This window comes from Calypte anna, chromosome 6 (genome assembly GCF_003957555.1).
Source record: "Calypte anna isolate BGI_N300 chromosome 6, bCalAnn1_v1.p, whole genome shotgun sequence".
NCBI lineage: Eukaryota > Metazoa > Chordata > Aves > Apodiformes > Trochilidae > Calypte > Calypte anna.
This window is the reverse complement of record NC_044252.1, coordinates 31,361,169-31,384,616: the sequence shown is the minus strand read 5'-3', so window position 1 is coordinate 31,384,616 and position 23,448 is coordinate 31,361,169. Positions and strand designations below refer to the sequence as shown.

The following is a 23,448-nucleotide window of genomic DNA, read 5'->3' as shown; positions in this document are numbered from 1 at the left end:
CAGGAGCAACCCCAACCAATCCCATACATCAAACTGCATCTGCATTACACAGTATTTCGACACAATACTCCACTTGCCCCACGTTGCTGATGTCTGCAGAACCCCAGGGCAGCTTCTCTGCCATCCCAGGAGGCAGAGTGATGCTGACAGCCAAATGTTTGATATGGAGGAAGGCTGGGAAGGATGGGAAGCTGCATTCTCAGTTGTTCAGAAAACCATCTGCCAGTGTAAAAGCGTCTTTCCAAGCTGGTTTAATTTGCACGCTCAGGATGTTTCCTAAGATATTTTCCATTTTAGTGTCTACATCAGTGTGGTACAGCCCTTCAGAAGGACAAATGCATCCTCTAGAAACAATCTGTGATTTCAGTAGAGGCACATGAGAAGGACTAATACATCCCTCCACATATCTCCAGTTCTCCCCACAGGGAGAGAGTTATATTACCCAATGTATGTGTATATTACCCAGCCAGCAAACTATGTTGGTGTCTTTTATTTTGAGGATGCATGCTGAAGGGCTATGTAGTTACTTGCACTACACTGACAGGGGATAAAATTAACCACAACCAACCACAAACTTGTGTTTTTAAAACGTGCATCCACCTACCACAACTATTCTCTGTAAGTCAGGCCACTAAACTACCTTTTCCTCCCAACAGGAAAATCAGCAAAAGCTTTTGGAAAGGAGGATATAAATGAAGAAGCAAAGGTGTGTTGCTCACCTGAGCATCTATTTTAATTAGTGCAATGTCAGCTTTTTCATCCACATCTTTAATTTTAGCTTCATATGTTTCACCATTCTTCAGCTCCACCTTCACCCTGTTTTTGTTGGTGACAACGTGGGCGTTTGTCACTATCAGTCCATCTTCTGAGACGATGAAGCCTGAACCACTGGCAACAGGGATCTCCCTCTTTGAATAAGGAAGTCTAAAAGACATGGGAAAGAAATATTTATCACTGCAAAAAGCTGAAAGATCACAGATCACTCCAAACAACACTCAAAGAGTCTGTTGGGTTTTTAATGCTTTAAGAGATCTGCTTTTACTTCTTATCACTAACAAGATAATTTATTTTTTTTGCCAAAACACCTAAATGTTATCTCCAATTTTTACACAAGGAAAACGTTTATAATCTCAAACAACTCTTTGCTATTCCATAGCAGTGATCCACATCACTGCCACACTGGCAGCTGTTTTCAAGAGCACAAAAATCAAAATTTGGGGACTTGTTTACTTGCGAAATAATTCAATGTGAACCACAGCAGGAGCTATCTTCTCCACCACATCTGCAATAAAGTTGTATTTGTGCCTCAGGCTGTTAGGATGTTCTTGGCCTGAAATAGAAACAGAAAACATGTCATGAGTTTATTGAGTGACAGGAGAAGGGGTCATTGCAAAACACCTGAATTAAAAAAAGCTCCAAGGGAGTGTATTTCCCCTCCTTAAAAGTCATCTGCAGCACAGCCCTTTTTGTCCCCAGATTTTCCAGGCTCTTTGCACTGAGATGGCATCATGTTCATCACTGGGATAAAGGGGTCCATGAAGCCTCTTCTTGTTTCAAGGGCATGTAACTGGGCCATGGAGCAGCAGTCGAGGCACTGGAGGAGCCAGAGGTTTGTGTCTGCCCTGCCCTGGCCAAGTCTTCCCTTCTTGAAAGGCATCTTGTACTCAGATGCCCCCATCACTGCTCTCACCTCTTTTCTTTTCTGATGCTCTACTTAGCTTGTATGGTCTTCTCAGATGAAACAAACGGGCTCTGTTCTTCTGCCAAAATATGCCTGCTTGGTGAGTTTTCAAGTCTCACACTGCTGCATTCAGAAAATGCTGAGGACAACAACGTCCTCACCCCAGTTTAAGCCTTCAGCAGCTGCTCTGGAAGGGACCAGCCTTGCACTGCCTCTCCCACTGCTGTCCCCACACAGCTTCAGCCACCAGCAGGTGGATGGAAGTTACACCTGCTTTACACAACCCTAACTCAAGGCATCATTCCCACTGTGGTCCATCAGCTCCAGAGAGGATCCCATGCACTTGCAAGGCTACCAAAGAGATATGGACAGGAAAACAATGGGACCACAAAGCTCTGCATTCCTGGGCAGTGCTGTAACACAAAAGCTCCTGGTCACCCAGCATTTATGGGATTTTCAAAAGCAACTGGGTATCAAATTCCCATTGTGGCCAACAGAAAACCTGTCTCCACCATCAGATGGCTGAAAATCTCTGGGAAAAAAAAAAAAACCAACAAAAAATCACAATTCTGACACAGCTTCCCCTTTTCCCAAGTAGCTCAGGGACAAAACTTTTTTTGTTGTTGTTTTCTAAGTGAGGAGCAACTAAGGAACTGCCACAAAGAGTTATTTTGTGTTTCCCTAGAGGCAAGAAACACCCTTTGTTTTCATTAGTCTCCTCATTTTATCTGGTGCCTCCATCTCGTGTTACAAAGGCTGACTCTGGAATTGACTTTCAGATGGCTGGTAACATGCTCTGCTTCTCCCATCCATCCTTGCCCTTTGGCTTCTAAATCCATCCAGAGATTAAAGCAGTAAGCAGCTTGTGGGTGCTCTAAGTGTCTGTGATGGCGTAACAGGGTGATTTATTTGCAGAATTATAGAAGGAGCCAGAGGACTATCCTATAAAATCACCCCACTACTGATACCTGAATGACCTTCACAGTCTGAAAAAAAAAAAAAAAAAAATCACCCTGGAAAACCAGGCAGACTTTTAAGGACAGACTGGAGGCAAAAAGCCAAGGCAGGAGATCCAGAGGAATGATTTTGGAACAAAGCTTTGCTGCTTTTAATACTAATCAGAGACTGGTTTGATTCAGGGGTGAACTGTGAGTTCCTGGTGATTTACCAAGGGCAGACAGCATGTGCTGCCCTCATGAGAGGGGTGGATGCTCAGCTCAGCCCCTCTCTGATCCCACAAGGACCTGGGTTTGCCCTGTGAATACCCTGTGAAGCATCTCGAGGGCTTTTAAATGCAACTCCTCCTAAACAGCAGCCACAGCAGCAAGCACATAATCTGCTCTGCAGTTTCAGAGCACAGTTTGGAGAAGTTAATCTGCTTTATGAAGCAGGAACCCTGATCTGGAAGCTTGTGTCCTCAGCTACCATTTTCCTTCAAAGTACTCTGTGCTTTTTCTGATTTACACCCAAGCTGCTTTCCTTGGATCTCTATGCCAGAAAGGCACCAGGGTTTGCTGATTGACAAACATCAAACTACCAAGGGATTTATGTCTGTTAGAAATATTCAGTATTAAAATGAGCCATGTCATCACTAGAAAGCTGACAACCAGAGCAGGAACATTTTTGGAAAACTGATAGGAGAATGAGAACTGCAGTTGGGAAGCATTCAGTGCCATTAGAACAGGAGCTGTGATAGATTATCAGACAGGATTAACACAAGGTTGAGATAAAATGCCACAGGGCATGACTGTATCCATCAATATGCTTTTTGATCACAGCTTATAAAATGATTTCATCCCCACTACAAAGCTGCAGGGATGTTCAAAGGTCGCATCCTGCCCTTGACAAAGAGAGCTTCCAGGGGTGAACCAACAGGAAACACTTGGGCTTTTCCAATGCTTTTAGCATTTCCAAATTCTTTTTTAGCATTTAGCTATTCAAGAGGAGAAAGGATGCCAAAGCTGCACATGGTGAGACTGCTAATACCTCACCTCAGAGAGCAGCCTTCCCTTCAAACCAAGGGCTAAGGATGCCAAGGTTTCAAATGGGACACTCTTTTGTGGATAATCCACCTCCTTTCATGGTCTCAAACTTAGCCACACAGTTAAAAGGTCAACATTTCATATTCTGAACCAAAGTTAGATAATAAATACTGATTCATGGCATACTGACCTAAAAAGCTGACAACAGTTGGCCACGCCTGCCCCTTGCTTATGTATTAGGAATTCTTGCATTGTGTAACAGAGTTTTGCAAGAGCTCTTGAACAACTGCCCATTTAAATGGAAAACATACCTTTTGGGAGCAAATAAACAAGGCAAAGTACCATTCAGACAAATTCATTGAGGGCTAACATAAAAAAAAAAAAAAATAATTCCTGCCAACTGGTCTTTGCCATCACCTGACAACTTAAAATCTGAAGGCCAAAGCATTAATATGTTGAAAAATAAAAACCCACTGAGAAAAAGCATCACAGGGGAAAATAATGAGAGCAAAAGGGACATGTGTAATGGTCACCATAACTAATGGCTCTCTGGGATGACTGAGCTATGCACGTGGTGGCTGGGAGCTGCACTTACCCCTCTTATAGCAGCCACCACCATGTTAAATTTTACCTGAGATTTGAACCCCCAGTAAGCAAAGGTGCTTACTACATGGAGGCCTGAATTGCCATAAAAACCCCAATAATACAAACCTCCTATGAGCAGATGTTTAATTCCCCAACCTCCACATGGCAGTTTCCAGCCATCACCAGCCACTGTAGCAGACAGAACTTCTGCAGGAGATCCTTTCCTCTTCTAACACACATTTTTCCAGCTGTACTTAAGAGTTAAGGGATTTATTAAGGGAAAAAAAACACCCAAACTTCTAAGAATGCCAAGGGTAGCGTGCAACATCCTCTAAATTTCCAGGTTTAAAAAGCTCAAGACTCTGCAGTGATTTAAGTAAACTGTGTGACTATTAAGCAAATAAAAAAAAAAGGGGGGGAGGGGATAGCTCAAGTTTTGATTGATGATGTGATTTTGACTATTTAATCCCCACTGTCTGTGTATTTTGACACGCACATCTAACCACAACATCCATCCTGACTCACAACTATCCTACAAGCACGTGGATAGCTCTTTAATTCTGTGCTTAAACTGGTCCCCAGAATGTACATTCCTGGGAATAACCAGTGTTGAATCATGTGAATAATGTTTGCCCAATTTTCTGGCCTTTTTCTTAAGTTTGTTTCTTTTTTCAAGCCACACCCTTCTGGATTTTATTCTTTACTGACTTTTCATTGCTTTTTGGGGGTTTTGTGTTTAGGGTTGGGGTTTTTTTCTGGTTTTGTGAGGTTATTTTTAAACATGGAAAGGTGGGCTGGAATGAAGCTCTAGTTCCTCAATACCTTCAGGTCCTGATGTTCAGATCTTTGTAAACTGTTCTTCTTCCTATTTATACAATGTGATAATTTCATTTTGTAACATTTTCATTGAACTACTGCACAATGGCCCTAAACACCCATGAGGATGATTAAGAAAGTGTTATTAATGACATTATGAAGAATAGTGTTGTGAATTCAGTTAATCATTTAAAAAAAGACTTTAAAAAATAAAACATGAATAGGTTACAGCATGAAAAATTCCCAAGGCAACTAATTTTTCAAGGACTTCAAAGGTGTGCTGGCTGCCAGCCCTTGGAAAAGGAAAATCTCTGCCAACTGACACTAACAGGGCTAATATCAGTAAACAGACTACTAGGAGGCAAGACAGAAAACCAAGCTGTGGAAAAAAAGCACACTTGGCTGTAAACAACTAAAATAATGTGGTTTCATAAAGATGAGCCAAAAAGCATCTTAAGATCTGGGTTCTGATTAGGTCAGTGCTCAGAGTGGCATCGATGCTTCAATGCTTACAAATTATACAGGCTGCTCCTGGTGATCCTTTGAGCTAAACTGAAAGGATGCTTTGGAGATAGAAACCTCCAAAAAGTATCTCCTAAAAGTGACCTCTCCAGCTGTGAGAGCTGGATCTGCTCTTCTGCAAGGTCTTCTCTCAGCATAGGTTCACCTCTCATGAGAACAGCTCTTTATACACGTTTTTAGGCACAGCTCAGTCAAAAAGCCATCTTTTTCCCCATCCAGGTCTCATGTGTGGCTTTACTTTCCAACAAGGGGCTTCAGCCTTCACCTCTCAGGACCAGCTCAGCTCACTGCCCATTCTACTTCCCAGCTTCATCCAAGGCAGCCAAGCCCATGCTCAGGCACCACCAACACCCCTGTGTCTCCTTTCCCACACGATTTTCTCACTCACTGGGACATTTTTTAAAAGGAACACCCCAGAAAACATCAGCAAGTCTCCTTCCCCCCTCACTTGGGGGGGACCACACCAGATACCCTCACATTCTACTTCAAGAAGCTCAGATTCAATCTGGAATCAAGCTTTTAATTTCCTTTTTTTTAAAAAAAAAACAACAAAAACAGAACAAAAAAAAAGTAAGAAACTTTCATTCCTGTTAAGATTAAAAAACAAAAAAACAACAACCAGCTTCCCATGAAACAGAAATCATCCAAGACAGCTGCAACTATCAGTAATTTTGAAACTGTGAAGGAAAACTTCATGTGGAAGTTGCAGGAGGATGGAGCAGCACCTCCAGGTTCATCATTAAAGATGCTTCATCTTGGAAGGGTGCAGCATCCCTGTCCTTCCAGGCAGGCTCAGCTGGCAGGGTTGTTTTTCCTCCCACCCCAGCCCCAGTGATACCATCTCAGCTGGTGGGGTTTGGGGCCTGCTAAATATCAGGCTGGTGCCAGTGGAATAAAATTGGGCTCAGATCCAGGGATCTGTGGTTAATTTATCTTCCCCTTTCAACTCCAGAGCACTCCTAAGTGATTCTATGAAATCCTTGCCCAGTTACACAGAGGAAGAGCAGAGCAACCACAACCTCCTATGGGATAACTACAGGTATTAAGCTACCCAGGCTGCTGGAAATGGATGGGTGCTTCCTCCTGCACTTGCTGCTTGATTAAAATTCTCTCCAGATACACAACCCCGGGTGCATAAACACATTAGGGTCTGAAAGCACAGCCTGGGTTTGGGTTTCTTTGCAGAATGAAGCCAAAGGGGCTCAAGCACTCAGGAAACCTCTGGGCTGGCAGAACCGGGGACACAAACCACAAGAGTGTAAAATTTTACTTGGAGAATTTCCAACCTCCCAAATAAAACTCCAGCCTCTGGTGTGTTCACCAACTCCCATTCGTAGCATATAGGGAAATGTTAAAACCTCTGGTGCTTCTATAGACATAAAAATTCCAGCAAATGGGCTTAGATCACACTGAGGATGGTGGGGTCAGCAAGCTCTGCTGGAGAGACACAAGGAAAAAGTGATGTGTGGGAATCTGCTGCCACCCTTTTTAAAAAAAAAATTAAAAAAAAAAAAAAATGACATAAACCTGCAAGCCTAAATATTCCACTTCCTATTCAAGGATAAATTGTGTAATACACCAAAAAAAGGATATTAAGCAATGAAAACACTAAGTAAGAAACAACATTCTACCTATCGTAGATGATTCGCTTAAGAACAACTTTCAGATTAGCAGAGGGAATTTTGAGAGGTCTGAACCACAGCAACTTGCTAATAAATAATAAATCTATTACATCAGTTATTTTTTTTTCCCCCGTGTAATCCAAGAAGAAACTAAAGACACTTAACAGGTTTCTGAAAATAAAAATCTCTACTATTGGGCCATCACTAAAAGCAAAATATTTTCATAGCACTAATTAATGGAGAAAATTCAAGAATTTTATTCTACCAAATGGGAAACAGCACAAATCCTTCCTGCAGCAAGAACCACTGCACGATTAAAGTAAAAAGTAAAGTATTTATAAATATGTAAAAATTGTTTTTGGCATGAACGGAAGCTTACAAAGGGAAAATAAAGTCCATTTTTATCACCATAATATTGATCATAATATTTAGAATATTTAGGTGATCAATTCCCTCTTGGAAACTTCTAACAAGGGCTCTGCCACATGTACCAGAGATCTTGCAAGTAAGAGGTTTGAATTTTGTATTTTCCCTGCTGATCCAAAAGCTTGAAACCATCAATTGTAATCACTAAATCTTAAACAAACCAGGAAAAAAAAAACAAAAAACAAACAAACCTGCCAAGCTTAACAAAATAGAGAATCTATAAGTTCTATCTATAAGTTTGTGGAAGAAAAAGACTTTTAAGTTAATGACAACCAAACTAGTTTTCAGACCAGTGTGTGGTGGCTCATATGTTGTAGCATTTTGGGGTACAAAAAGGTGAATAAATTGTATGGTTTAATTGATATTCTCAAGAATAAAAGCTGAATTTATTGCCTTTGAGGGAACAGAGTGTCGAAGAGTACCCAAAGCCCACCAAGCAGCAGGATGATGCTGGTACAAAGGTTGCTATGATGTCTGGGTAGCTCGGTCTCTGTGTCCACCCTGTGCCCAACCACTGGCCACAAACCAGAGAGGTCAAATTATTGGAAATGCTGATGTGTGAATAAGTAAAAATTGATATTGGCAACAGGAGTGACCAGGGTGCATGAAGAGAACAAAACAAATTGGTCTTTAGCATTTATAAATCAAGCTGTGGCTGCCCCATCCCTGGCAGTGTCTCAGCCCGGGTTGGATGGGGCTTCGAGCAACGTGGGCTGGTTGGAACTAGAAGACCTTTAAGGTCCCTTCCAACCCAAACCAGTCTGGGATTCCATGAAAACAACACAAAGAAGTATTTGAAGATAATTAAAGTGTAAAGCAGAGGGACTTCAGGGAACTTTGTTGCATTTTACTGAAGAGGCTGGACCCAAGTCCCAATGTAATTCAAGATTTTCTTGTCAATGTCCTTGGGCAATGTGCCTGCAGCTTTCTTGTAGCAAGTTTCTATTTAACTTTAAACTTCAATTTTTAGCCAAACAGGAACATTTCCTACCACTTGTCTACAAGGTAGAGTAAGTAGTAAATGAATCAGACAGAGTAACTTCTCTTGCAACTCCATTATGGAATTGCTAGATAGACATCAAATAGCAGGAAGGTTCTGCAGACAGAGGAACACCCAGGATGTGTGTGCCTTGGTCTAAGCTATGTTACTCAGTGTCTACACAACTTCTGAAACACAATTTGAGTCCTCAGTGTCATAGAATTATCTTTAAGATGGGCAGAACTCCTGATTTTATCTCACGGGAATAGTGCTGGGCTCCAGCAACCCTCGCAGGGAGAAAAAACATCTATAAGGACTCTGAGAAATGCCAGAAATTTTTCTATGAACCAAGTGCATTGCCTGCCTCTGAAAAAAAAAAAAAAAAAATAAAATATTCAGCATAAGCAGGGAGGGCAGGAATCCAGAGCAGAGCAAGAGCTCCATCCAACACAACAGGAAACTGCGATTTCTTCTGTAAACACCAGCGGTGAGGTGGGAGGAAACCCAACTTCTGCATAAACAGCCAGGCTGGAGCCCCAGGCTGGAGGAACGCAGCCCTGGGAGGAGGAACAAGCTGTTCCCAGAGCAGCATTGCCATATTCATACAATGCAGAGCCCGGGCTCATCTCAGGAGATGACAAATTGGTGGCAAGGCAGCAGCCTGGTGACACGGATGGAGCGCCCCGGGTGGCCGTGCCAGCAGTGCCCAGGACTGATGGGACACAGGGAGCTGTCTGGGGGGGGTGAGGAGGGGAGGAAGGGTACAAGCTGATGCTGAGACACTCAAAAAAATCATGTGAAGAGCAATTCAGGACAAGAGCAAAGCATGCTGAGCTGAAAACCATCATTAAGGGTAGTCCTGTCTGAACTGGAAATGTTAAGAAATAGAAGGCAGGTAGTTATGGAAAAGAGGCTGCCTGCAGACAGATGAAAAGAATAGTTTAGTCAACAGGTTAAAGCAGACGTGGTATTCTCTGCTCTGCAGAAGGCCGAAAATACAGCAGATGAGTCAGGAATAAATTTCTCCCCTGCTTTTTTCAGCCCTGCTCAGTTTACATCCCTTCCAACTCGGGTCATCCCTGCTCTACATCCCAGCTCCTCACATCGCAGGTGGAGAACAAGCAAAACATCTCCAAAATACCTAATAAGTAACAACAACATAGTAATTCTTATGTCTTATGTGTAACCAAGAGCTGTTTGATCTTGAAAATCCCTCTTATAATTATAAAACCATTAAGGTCTCATTTTAACTACGCGAGAAACTTTCATACTGCATCTTTAGAATAAATCCCTTTTTAAGAGAGACTTCTACTTCCAGAAACCCTGGTATGTAGACACAAGGGAATAAAACCAAGTCCATGTTTCCATGCTTTTTAAATATTTTTTTTTCTCTCTGAGGAGAAACTTAAAGAAAGCCTCTTAAGATGGAAGCCTAAAAAAAAAGGCTCCTAAAATGCTGCTTCCGTGCAGCTGGAAAGGGCAGGGATTTCACCCCTCAGCTGTGGCAGGACTTCCAGTGACACAGAGATGGCACACAGAAGGATCAAATCTATAGAGAAAAACCTCAAAACAGTGATAAAATACACAGCCCTCCTCCTCTGGGGCTTTGTAATTGTAGAATGCATAAAGCCAGCAGGATCACATAGCAAAAAAAATCACAGAATTACCTTGGTTGGCAAAGACTTTCAAGATCATCAGCTCCAAAAAGCCACAGGATCTACACACTGAACAAATCCCTCAGCCTCTGCCAGTGTTTTCTACATGTGTTTTAAGAATCACCCTGAGAGGATCCAGATTTGTTTAAATGGGGACAGGGGAAGTCAGAGAGTGTTTGGGCAATGGAACTGGATGAATGGAGATGGCATCTCTGCCATCCTGCTTTCAGAACTGCAGAAAGGAGGTGGCCTTGCCACTGGTCAGCCAGCCACTGTCACACAGCCCTCTGCTCCACCACAAGCAAGTTTTCTCCTTAAAGGTTAAAAGGAGAGCAGGTTTCTATTTCATTCTCTCAAATATCCATATGTTTAGGATATTTAGAGTTCTACTCGTTATATTCACCAATACTCTACCAAAATTAACTACTTACATACTGTGTTTTTGGTGGGTTTTTTTCCTTTAATCTGCATATTCATACTTTATAAGTGGGGTTTTTTTATGCCCACTTTTGCCACCTGAATGTGTAGGAAAGCAAGGGTAAGCCAAGCTTTACCTTTCTAGATAGAAGTCTACATATGGACCTTTGATCCAGAATGGGCAGCTACACCAAACAGTGTATATGTTGTCCTGGAAAAAGGAATCAATCACCCCTTTTCCACCACAAATGTATGAGATTCGTGGGGGGAATGTGTCTATTTGGGGGGTGGGATGGTGGGAAGGGAGAGAATTGCTTGGGTTTTCCATCCTTGTTAGTGCTTGGGCTTGGTCCACCCATTACTTTCCTTCTCCAAAATGACTTTCTGCAGATACAGATTGACAGATCATCAATGCAGTTCACAGAACGAAGCCAAAACTGCAGTCTGCAAGTTTAAGAAATAAAGTAATGGAAAAGAAAACTAATGGAAAATAGAACAGCAATGCTGGCAAGGGCAGAAAAATGAGCAGGGACTCATAAAAGCTCCATTTGCTCTCAGCCCTGCTACTGGCTTTACTGGTTTACCTTGAGCAAAGCTCTTTATCTTCTCCTGCCCTAGATTCACTCTCTGTATAACAGAATAATGACACAAACCTCTGAAAAAATACTGTGAGCTTCTCCTAATGCTCTCCTATACACACTATTTAAAATTTAGGACTATTGGTCAGCTTTGTGCATGGTTACAAGATTTAATATGCATTATCCCATTTGTCAGTTGTTTGTCAGGAAAAGTATGTGCAAATGCAACAATCAGAAGCATGGAGTTTGTGTTGTTTTGTTTTTTTTTAATTTGATGAGCTCCATCTCATCAATACTGCTGGCAACAAGCCTGTAAAACTGGATATTGGGATTACTCGCTGCGTTCTGTGCTATTCAACAAAAAGGGAACTTCACAAGAGCAAATGGAAAGACTGAGAAACCCTGACAGAAAGTGATGAGTCCAAGTGCTGGATCCATCATTTAGTTAACACAGGAAATTTTAACAGGGTGCCTGTAGAGTTCCTCTGCCATGAGCCTCAGCCCAGCCATGACCACACCAAGAAACTCAATGTGCAATAAAAGCAGAGCCCCATGGAGCTACTTGCACAGATGGGATTTTTTTGCACACATTTTTGTCTCCAGCATCAAGCTCCTGGCTCAGCACTCACAAGGAATTGCACAACCCAACAGCCCTCCAGCCTCGTGCTTCTTCTTATCAGTGCACCAGGGTAGCTGATATTAACCCAGAAATCCAAGAGCTGTCCTGTCTGGATGCCTAATTCATCTCCAGTCACTACAATGTGGCAGTCAGGTCAACTCACTAAACTCTAAAATAAGATAACTGCTCATCTGGATCGTGGCTTGAAAGTTTAAGATATTACAATGTCTCCTGTTACCTACAGATATAAGGTCAGCATCTTCAGTTAGTGCAAAATCAATGCATTATTTTATAGCCCTTCAACACAGGGGAAATGAGACTTATTTCTCAGTTATTTTCTTCTCTTTGAGGCAGGTAAACCAATTTGGGAATGACAATGACCTGTATCCAGAAGGAAAAGAAAAAAAAGTCTTTTTTTCTTTTTTTCTTTTTTTTTTTCTAGATCCTGAACACAACCTCCAAAATAATGCCAGATATTCACTTGGGCCCAGTTACAAACTCTGTGGGACTCTCTGCCAAGTCCAGCCAGAGATCCTAAAGGCCCCAGCAGTTATGGGAAGGAGGAATGACTTTATTTACAACACAAATTTAGTTCCACAGCACCCCAGTTTCTATTTCTAACCTTGCTTCCTTTCACTCCAAGCACACGTAAATTCACATTTGAAAAATATTTTCCAGCTTCTCCTATTTCTTGGACGTCAGATTCTTTCCTTCAACTGCTCAGGATACGCTGCCTCCATCACATCCAAATCTCTGCTTAATAAGATTCCTCCTGCTTACTCATGGCTTTAAGTACTCCTGTCCAGTCCACAGGTACCTTTACACTTCAAAGCCCATAAGATGACAGGATTGGACCTTTCCTTGTTCCAAATCTGTGTTTACCCACTCGACTGTTTGAAGTCTCAAGACTAGAGAATTACTGCTGGCTTTCCGGGAAGGAAATCTCAGTGTGGAGAGGGGAAAAGGTGAGCTGCTTCAGACAAACCACTTCTTACAGTTCCCTCCTCTCAGAGCTGAATACTTGGCTTTGGAAAAGCTTTTTAATTCCACACTTGGGAATTGGTTCTCTTCTGGAAATATGCTGCTATTTATTTCCATTGCCTTCAGCTGCCTCTTCCCTCCCTCCCTCCCCTTCTCTTGCTGCTGCAAGAGACTGAGGAAAGTCAGAAGATAATGACTTTCAGACCACCCAGACACAGCAACTGAGGGAGATGAAGGCAGCTAAAAAAAAATTAATGACACTGGAGAGCTTATTTGAGCATCCAGTTCCTTAACACCCAGTCCTCTCAGGTCACTTTTAATAGACCTGACACGTGCCAAGCAGCCTCAAAGGCTCCCCCAACACCTCCTCAGCACCCTAACCAAGATGTGCCTCTCATTATCTTTTAGGAAACAGCTGAAAGCCAAGTCCATAACAACAACAGCAGCTTCCCTCTCCATAAATCTCTGGCTTTGTTCCTGACCTTCCCAGATTTCTCAGCTGAGTTTCTCTTCTTGCCCTGACTCTTCATTCCTGCAAGACTTCACACTGCCAGCCCACCCTACAGGAGTTCAGGCAGGTCCATCCACTGCTCTTTCCTGTCCTCTGCTGCATGGATCTTACCCTTACACCCCTTTTGGAGGACTCAGAACCACTGAGAAATGGCTTATTGACCGCAGAGCTCCTTTTCTTCTGCCAGGTAATTACACAGAGTCACTTGGATCCAGTTTCTCCTGGCGCGTTTCAAAATACAAAAATCAGCCACTTTGCAAGAGACTGAGTTTGAGTGATGGGGTTTTTTCCCTTCCCTCCTTTCTCTGGAACTATAAAATAATGAGATGACGAGAAGCACCAAAGCTGTTTCTACAGCTAGTGATGTACATGTTAGTGATACACACCTTTCTAGTACTGAGTTACCCCTAAACTCATCTCCATCTTCTCTCCCAAGCTGCAGTGACCTCCTTCATCTAAACCAGAAGAGCACACATCAGGCTCCAGATGTGACACCCTGGTGCAAGGATGTTTGTGACAGGGAAGAGTGACCCACCTGTGACAGATGCTGGTGTGCTGAGAAGTGCTGAGCTTACTGGGATGCTACATTAGGCACTGTAAATCTAATAAGAATCCCAAAACCTAAAAACCTGGCTCAAAAAGGGGCAGAGGAACTGTCAGCATCCATGAGGAACTTTCTTTTTACTACTCTGGTTAAAGGGGAAAAGACAAATCGAGGTGAGTTTGCATCTTGCAGTGCATAGAGCACAACCTGGAGAGAAGGGCACACTGTCCTGAAACACCTGCCAGCATCTGCAGGGAGAAGATAGGAAGGGAAACTGGTTTAGGTTGTGTGTCAAACATCCTGAGCCTTCTCCATTGGTCAGCACGAGGGATTTTGGAGCACAAAAAACATATTTGCAGAAGAAAAAGAAAACATCCTCCCAGAGCACTGAACCTCAGGACAATGGATACTGAGGTCTCCTTGAACTGACCTCACTCTGGAGTTTGGGATGGTCTTCACAGTCATGTTTTATGCTCAGAGGACATTCCCCTTCTTTATGCATCTTCATAATTTCATCAGTACCAACCCACACCATGCTGCCCCATTCAGCTTTGCAGGCCTGACTGCCCTCTGCCAACATCACTCATCTCCTTCTTGGCAAAAGAATTTTTTGGTGAAAGCTGCAGCTCAGCAGCCCTGCCCAGGTTGGTGCAGAAGCATTGTCACCCTACTTGTCACCTGCCCAGCCTGGCTTTAACAGGAGTGAGCCCAGGTAGGGCAGAGCCAGGAGCCTTGCTGCCATCCTCAGCTAAATTTAACCCATCTATATCCTGGCTAAAAGCCACAGCTGGGCTTTACCCTCTTCTCTTGCTGCTCCTGGGGTTTCTCCAGAGAGAGCCTGGTTTCCCCTTTCTCTGGGTCCATGCCTGGCTCTGCTTTTTAAGACTGACTTTCCCATTTTGCCCAGGAAAATATCCACCTTCCACACACAGAACCACAGCAGCCTCCACCAAGCATCCTCTCCTGAACACAGCTGAACAGATGCACTGGGAATAGCTGGAGGACAAAAGCATGTGGATTGTAGAAGATTAATAGATTATAGATTAAAACAAACAAACAAACAAAAAAAAAGCCACCTCCCGAATCCAAAAAAGGTTTTACTTAATTTTATGTAATACTTGACCAGCTACTAAAGTGATGCAAAACATCATCAACAAAAAATCAACAACAAAGTGTTTTCCAAGCACTTCCCCTACATCCCCACTCCTAATTTCCCTGGGTCATTGCACTGCTATCACCACATTATTTACACAGATATGTTATTTTACCAAAGATTAAGTCCATCTTTAGGCAGCAAAAGCACTCCTGAAAAGGAACTTAAAATTAAAATGAACAGCTCTTGAAGACTCACACATTAGGCAATGGCTTTTCCAAACAGCCACTCAACCCACCTCCAGGGAACAGAACTTTACAGCATACTTTCCATTTCTTTCTGGTTTCAGTTCTTTACATATGGCAAAAAGCTTTGTTTGCAGCAGTGTTTGCTCTGGACTAGGGATCAACATGTGCTACTGGCCAGCTTCTCTAGCACCTTCCTTTTGTCCCTGGTGATGCAGAAAACAAGCATTGCTCCCAAGAGAGATGCAACGGGGCAAAATGATTGTCTGGATGTACCCAGGATGTACCCAGCACAGTTTTCCTACACCAGCTCTATATGCAGGCAATGCATTTTCTGTTCAGCCTCACAGAGGCTCTCCAGCTCAAACACAGCCTGAATTCTGCAAAGGTTCAGCAGAAAAGGCTGAGAAAGCAATACTGGTTTCATGAATGGAGGCTAAAATTGGCGAGGCATTACATTATACTGGAGATCAGGAAACTGTTGCTTGAAAGCTTTAATTGTCTGCAATATCTGTAAATGCCAGCAGTGTTCCACAGAGCACAATGAGGTGTTGAAACCGAGGGGAAAATCAGGGGGACAAGAAATTGATTGTACTGGGACCAAAGTTGGTAATGGATCTGTAATACAGGCTCAGTACGTTGCTCAAACTCAATGTACAGCCACTATATGTTTGTGACTATACATGACTATCCTGCTGGAGAGATGAGGGACAAACCTAGCAAAATACTGGGTTTTAAAGCAATAAGTGCAGAAATGGGATGACCTATGCCACAAGAATCAATCCTCAGTCAAACAGCACTGGCTTACTAAAAGGTAACAATAAACTTCAGAAATAAATGCTTAATTCACACCGATTTTTACAGATTCCCTCCTAAATGTGCTTGGGAGGAATATGCAGCCTTAGTGAAGGTTTAAACCAGCCTGGATGAGGGGCTGCATCCCACAAAGATCCTTCTCTCTTTATCCCCCAGCTCTGCCACTCTGTCTCTCATCCTGCACTCAACATTCCTACCAGACTGAACACCTCAGTGGAATGCAGAGTCCAGCAGCTCCAACACACACAGTTTCATAACCCAGCAACCTGTCTGTATGTGGTTTACAAATAATTAGCATCCATCCTGCAGCTCGGAGAAACTCAAGGTGCATCCGACTCAACTAAAATAACAACTAAATAGTAACAACGCTGAGAAATCATAATTCCTGGGAAAACACTAGTGGTTATGTTGTTACTCTCCTCGATGGCCACTTCCAGCCTCCAAAAAAGTTCACTAAAATCAGCTTAACACTCTATATAGTCACATACATATATATATATATATATATATATATATATATATTTATATCCCCCTCTCTGGCAAAAAATAATAAAACCAAAGCTCATCTGCTGCCTGCTCTGCCCTCACAGCCTTCGTTCGCTGCCACCGCATTTTTAGCAGCTTTTGCATTCTTGGCTTCATTTCCCAGGGCATTTCTTTGTGACAAAGCTCCTGGCTGGCAGCGCACTGAAATGTTTCTCCAAACTTTGGTGAAGCCAGAGCCGGGTCCTTAATCCACCAGGGGCTGTTTTGGTAGCTTGGGGCTTTTTTCCCTTAAAATCTGAGCCCGGCATCACTCCCCTGGGGGGTAAGGGAATGGGGATGTTTAGTTCTAAGTTTGGATTTAGGGTGCTTGGTTTGGTGTTTTTTTTTCACCCTGACACTTAGCAGACGAAGACAAACACTGCATTCTTGCTCTGGTTTCTCCCTGAACTTCAATGCCAGGCTTGACCCAAGTCCAACCCTTGTCTCTGATCCCCTCTCCTCGTGATGCCACCCACCAGCCGGGACGGGACCCCTTCCCGCGGGGATGTCTGGCTGCTGTTCGCCCCCCTTTCTCCAAAAGGGCTTTTTTTCCACAAAGCTCCGAGATTCCCCATCTCCCCCACCATCCCCTCTCCCCCTGCCCTTACCTTGCCCGCAGGCTCCTCTCTGGATGGCGATGATGGGGGGCTGGAGGAGCCGCTCTGCCCGACGGCTGGCGGCCCGGAGCTGGCAGGGACTGGCGTAGGTGACAGCATCGCTCCCGCAGACGGGTTCGTTGCTGGAACACAAGCAGCGACCCAGAGCCGCTCGCTTCCTCACCGTACCCGAAGCAGGGACACCGGAACCGGGCGGTACCACACACTGCAGCCCCTCACCGCAGGGCGGGCCGCCGCCGGGACCGCCGCAGACCTCGCCCTCCTCCGCCCCACAGACGCGGCAACAACCGCAGGCATCCAAGACGGGGCCGCCGGGGCAGGAGGCGGGGACCGGAGGGCAACGGGACCGCTCGCAGCGTTCGGGACAGGAGGGAGATGGGACGGAGGTGGCGGCGGCCAGCAGGGAGGCAAAGAGCAGGCACCGGCCCCACAGCGGCATGGCGGCGGAGAACCAGGGCTGAGGGCGGCCGGACGGGAGAGCGGCTTAAAGCGGCGGGGAGGGAGGGCGGGAGGGGAGGGCGGGGCGGTGGGAACGGCCCCCGCCTCCCCCGGCCTGAGACACCCACCTCCTGCCTCACCCCGGGCTGAGACGCCCCTTCCCGGGGACGTGACATCCCTTCCCAACTCACCCCGGACCGTGACACCCCTTCCCGGGGCCATAAAACCCTTTCCCAACTCACCGCAGACTGTGACATCCCTTCCCGTGGACGTGACACCCCTTCCCAACTCACCCCGGACCATGACATCCCTTCCCGAGGCCGTAAAACCCCTTCCCAACTCACCTCGGTTCATGACACCCCTTTCCGGGGCCATAAAACCCCTTCGCCACTCACCCCAGACCGTGACACCCCTTCCCGAGGCCATAAAACCCCTTCCCAACTCACCTCGGACCACGAGACCCCTTCCCGGAGCCATAAAACCCCTTCTCAACCCACCCCGGACTGTGACATCCCTTCCCAACTCACCCCAGCCCGTGACACCCCTTCCCCAGGCCATAAAACCCCTTTCCAACTCACCCCGGACTGTAACACCCCTTCTCGGGGACATGACACCCACCTCCCACCTCACCCCAGGATGAGACACCCCTTCCCACCTCAACCCAGGCCATGACACCCACTCCCTCCTCACTCCAGACTGTGACACCCCTTCCCGGGGACATAAAACCCCTTTCCATCTCACCCTGGACCATGACACCACTTCCCAACTCACCCCAGACCTTATATCCCTTGCTGGGGACATGAAACCCCTTCCCAACTCATCCCGGACTGTGACACACACACACACCCTCACCACCCCATCTTTTTTTAAAGATGGTTTTGAGATGATTCTGTTACCTCTGGGAGTTGTTAAAAATTCGGGATGGGGAAGGCACGGCCAGGGTGCATCCCCAAAAAAACCCGATGAAGGAGGATGCAAAGAAGGGCGGGAAAGGTTGATCAAAAGATGCTGCCAGGAAAAGGGTTTGGGTGGAGTTAAAGACTCTCCCCCCCACACACTTTGAAGAACTACGGGAAAGGTGATCTGAAGTAATGACCGATAACATTCCTGGCTGATAAGAAGATGGAAGAGCCGAGAAAGAGGGTGGGTAGGGCCGGTCCCCTGGGGGACCAGAAGGGATGGATGTTCTCCTCACCAAATGCTCTCTTAGCAGATACAAGGTGGTTTGAAAGGTGGTGTAAAGACACACAAGAACCTTCCGAGGGGAAAGGCATCACCTCCAAACCTAGTAGGGAAAAATAAACCAAAAATTAAGAGCTGGAAATCGAGCACAGCCAAATTTTCTTTTCATTATGAGCAGGTGAGCAATCTGTAATTGTTTAAGTATATCTTGATCTGGTGCCCCATGATCAAAGACCTAATGAACTTCACAGACCATCAGGCAAGATGAAAGTGCTGTGAACTGGTAGATGAGCTGCCACAAAGAAACTGAGGGTGACAGCCTAACCCTAACTACCCCAACACAGAATACAAAGTCTTTTCTCCAAGGAAAAGTGGAAGCATCTTTTAAAAATGAGCAACAACCCAAGTGTCAGAAATAAAAGGTAATTGTCTCAGGGAATGTCATAAAATCTTATCAGGTTGTGACCACAAAACTATAAATGTGCAAAACTTACTGAACTCCTTGGTTGATTCCTGGAGATGGGAAACCACCTAGACTCCAACATTCCCAAGAAAAGTTCCAATGCAAACTCCTTACCTCTGCTGATTGCCAATGACTTCTGTGGTGTGCAAGAGAAGAGATTTCAGGAGAACTACTTGACTTCAGAAGGGATCAAAGTAGTAATCTGGAACAAATCACAGCAAAAGTTCCTTAGTATTAAAATCATTACAGTGTTAAAAAAATCTAAGAAAAAAATTGAAAATGTTGACAAGTTTAATTTAAACAATTATCAACTATTTATCTGTTACTTGCTACTTTTCATAAGCTTCAGGGTTAGGGTGCTTTGGATTTCTTCCTTTACTTGGAAATAAAGCCAACTCTTTAAGCAAGATGAATCACTTGTAATATTAAAACACATGAAATACAGGCTCAGAAAAGCTCGTATAAAAGTCCTGTTTGGAAGCCAGAGCAAAATGCTAAGTAGCAATTGGTCAGTTACTGGGGGGTTTAGTCCTACCCCCAGAAAAGCAACCTGATTTTTCTCTCCTGACCTTTGCAGAGTAACTTAAAGTAGCTGTTTGATGCCATCAGAGCCGTATCTCTCTCTAGGAAAAGATTAGAGGCAGTGGGAAACCTCCTTGTTCCATGATCCATGGAAGTTTGTGTCTTACTGAGCTTGGTGTCCTTTGATACTGGGCATTCTAGGGAGCAAAGGCAGGGCAGGAATGGAGGCTCAGAAAGCATTAAAAAATCCCCACTGACAGAAAAGTTATTATAACTTGGGAATTTATTATAACTTTATATATATTATATATATAAAATATATTATAACTATATAGGGAAGTTATAACTTGGAAGTTATAATTCAGTAAGTCAATACCCTGGTTCAACACCTACATAAAGTGAAGGCACCCTTGTCCTTAGGAAAGGAATAATTCATCAATGGAAGTATAAAATGTTTGCTTAAATATTCAGTTGATAAGTTTTGCAAATCTTCAGTAAAATCTGTAACTACTTCCAGAACTACTGCAAGTTTATAGTGTTGTCTCAAAAAAAAAAAAGGACAATTATGTACAATATACAATTATTCTTTTGCACAATTCAACCAGCACCATCATCTTCTCTTTTACAGACTACTCTTTTAGACCTTTAAAGACCTATATAGAATACACTAATCAGTATTTTTTCTTAAATAAATAGAACAGAAAAGGGATGGCCCAGAAAGTTGATAGGCCAGCAATAAACACTGCAAAAGGAATTCAATGTATAGAATCATAGAATCATAGAATTGGCTGGGTTGGAAGGGACCTCAGAGATCATCAAGTCCAACCCTTGATCCACTCCTGCTGCAGTTCCCAGCCCATGGCACTCAGTGCCACATCCAGGCTCTTTTGAAATATCTCCAGACACGGCGAATCCACTACTTCCCTGGGCAGCCCATTCCAATGCCTGATCACCCTCTCAGAAAATAAATTCTTCCTAATCTCCAACCTAAACCTCCCCTGGCACAACTTGAGACCCTGCCCTCTTGTCTTGCTGAGAGTTGCCTGGGAAAAGAGCCCAACCCCCCCCCTGGCTCCAATCTCCTTTCAGGGAATTGGAGAGAGTGATGAGGTCTCCCCTGAGCCTCCTCTTCTCCAGCCTGAACACCCCCAGCTCCCTCAGCCTCTCCTCATAGGGTCTGTGCTCGAGTCCCTTTACCAGCCCAGTTGCCTCCTTTGGACCTGCTCCAGGACCTCAATATCCTTCCTAAACTGAGGGGCCCAGAACTTGGTATCCCAAGGTCTTATGTGTAAACCATTAATTAGCAGCTCACTTTCTAAGAAGCAGAATAATATTGAGGACTTTCTGCTGTTATGTTTTTTGCTTCTTAAACCAGGTATGGATGTGAACCTTAATCTGAGCATTAAAAAAAATATGTACTTTTATACTATGGATTTTATAGGTTTAACATGGGTGCACACCCAACTGAAAATAAACATCTCACTTTCCAAAATAATTAAGTCTCTGTAGGGTTAATAACTTTACTGACAACTTACTGTTAATTATCCCATCTAATCTGTGCAGAAGTGCCTTATACCTGAAAGGTGCTTAGAAACCTAGGAATTCTTTCCCCCCCATCACAACATTTTCACACAGAGCAGCTCTCCAAGCCAGCAGGCATTGATCAATACCCAGAGAGACTAAAAACATGGTCTGAAAAATACTTACACGAGAGAGACTTATTTGTAAAATATTTAATTTCATTTAATGTAATTTTTAATTGATTTCCCTTTTTCAAAGGGAACTCAATGCCAGGAGGCTCCATCCAGAGACCACAGGCTACCAGCTCTCCACATTTGTACTATTCAATGCCTTTGACATCTCAGTGTTAGAAAGCAATAAAATTGGAAGGGATTCATCAGGATCATCAATTCCAACTCCTGGATGCCCCATGGGAAGAGCTGCCACCTCCAGTGCCCTCCCCAGCAAAGGAGGGAGTGAGAGAAACACCTGCAGGAAGATTTTTTCACTGCTATTGCACATGGGGGACAAGGGGATGGCTTTGGAATGATCATCTGGGCACAGATTGAAAAGGTGGGAAGCAAGAAGCTTTTTGGGAAAAAAAGAGTAGATTTAGCAGGACAGAAAGGGGTTAATACTATAATCTAGAGCTAGAAGGATTCTGGCCAGAAAAGAGGAGGGGGGAAGTTTGATATGGCCCAGGATGCTTTAATTCTGGGTACACTGAAATAGCCTGGGCTCTGCAGAAAGCTTTTCTAGGTTTGTTATGACTGCATCATCATTTTGTACCATTCATTATTGACTTTCTCTGAGATTTTCTGTGGGAATAAGGTATGCTGCCCTGTATGCTTTTGGCAACCCACCAAAGACACAGGACTTGTCCACTTCAAAGGACTTCTCTATTTTGTTAAATATTTACTTAAAAAATAAACCAAAACGTAAACAAACAAAATGAACCCAACAGAAAATTCCCCAAACCCAAAGCTTTTAAAAAACGTCTGAGGGATTTGTTGCTACATACAGGAAAAAAAAAAAAAGCCATTACTTAGAGAGAGTGGCTGCAAACCAGGGAAGTTAAAACTACATAACTACATCTTTTCCAGGTGGGAATTCAGCCCTGGTGCTTGGTGAGCATCTTGGTATAGTTTACAAAATGAATGAACTATCAGGGTGTCTTCTGCAAGCATCCTGCCCCCAGAAACCATTGCTAAGCTGAACAATTTTAACAGGCATTTGTGTCCAGGTGTTTTTCCTTGATGTCAGATCCTACCAGTTGGAGTACAAGCACTACACGACAGGCAGGGACTGTAAAACGATGGTGAAGCTTCCTCACTTCCTTCAATTGCAGCAAATAAATGTTCTGCTATAAAGCCCCCATCTGCTGAGATCACTGTGGCATTGCTGGGCCCAGGTAACATTAGGAGAATGGGGGCAACAGGAATCTTGTGCAACAGAATATTTTAAAATTCTTCAAAAGGTGTTTTCACTGTGGAGCTTGACATGCAGAATTAACAAGCGCCACAGCTGTTTACAATGCAAATCCCTGATCACAGTTCCAAAGGGCCCACATTAAAGGGAAATATCCAACTACTGCTACACAGTGCCTTTAAAAATGAATGCTGGTTTCTTTTTCTCAGAGGTTGCACAGCAAATCTGAATAAAAATAAAAAAAAAAACAAGGCAAAGATGTGATTCGTTCCAGAGTAGGACTCACAGGACACTTTTCCAGAGAGCAACCTCCAGCACTTCCATGGAACATCTCAGAAGTGTTTTAGCAGCATCACAGAGTTATGGAGGTGGTGCTCTAAAATACAGACAAATGTTACATTAAAGAAAACTGGGAAAAGGTAAAACTACCCATAGCACAGAGGGATACATTTTTTTATTCCATTTTAACTTTTAAAATAAAAGTATCCAGTCCAAATTTCCCCTTCTTCTCCCTCTCTCCTCAAATTAATATGTAAAGTTTATATAAAAAAGTATTTTCCCCTTCTCACACCTTTTTCATGTGCTAACTTCTCCATCCATTGTAACATAGGCTTGAAGAAATAAACCTCTGAATATCAACATTTTCTCCTAATACAGCTATTTTTAAAATGAGAAATACTCTGTGATGACATTTCCATTTT

At 43.7% G+C, this 23,448-nt stretch overlaps 1 protein-coding gene across 1 annotated transcript in view; it reads right to left on the bottom strand.

The window, feature by feature from the left end:
• HTRA1 (HtrA serine peptidase 1) overlaps positions 1-17,664 on the bottom strand; it is a 33,703-nt gene extending 16,039 nt beyond the window's left edge. The window contains exons 1-3 of the mRNA XM_008492109.2: positions 17,206-17,664; positions 1,231-1,330; positions 720-924 (exon numbers count right to left, since the gene is read on the bottom strand). Of these exons, the coding sequence (XP_008490331.2) occupies positions 720-924; positions 1,231-1,330; positions 17,206-17,653 (753 nt within the window). The 5' untranslated portion in view covers positions 17,654-17,664. The remainder of the gene's footprint in view (positions 1-719; positions 925-1,230; positions 1,331-17,205) is intronic.
• Positions 17,665-23,448: the final 5,784 nt, after the last annotated feature.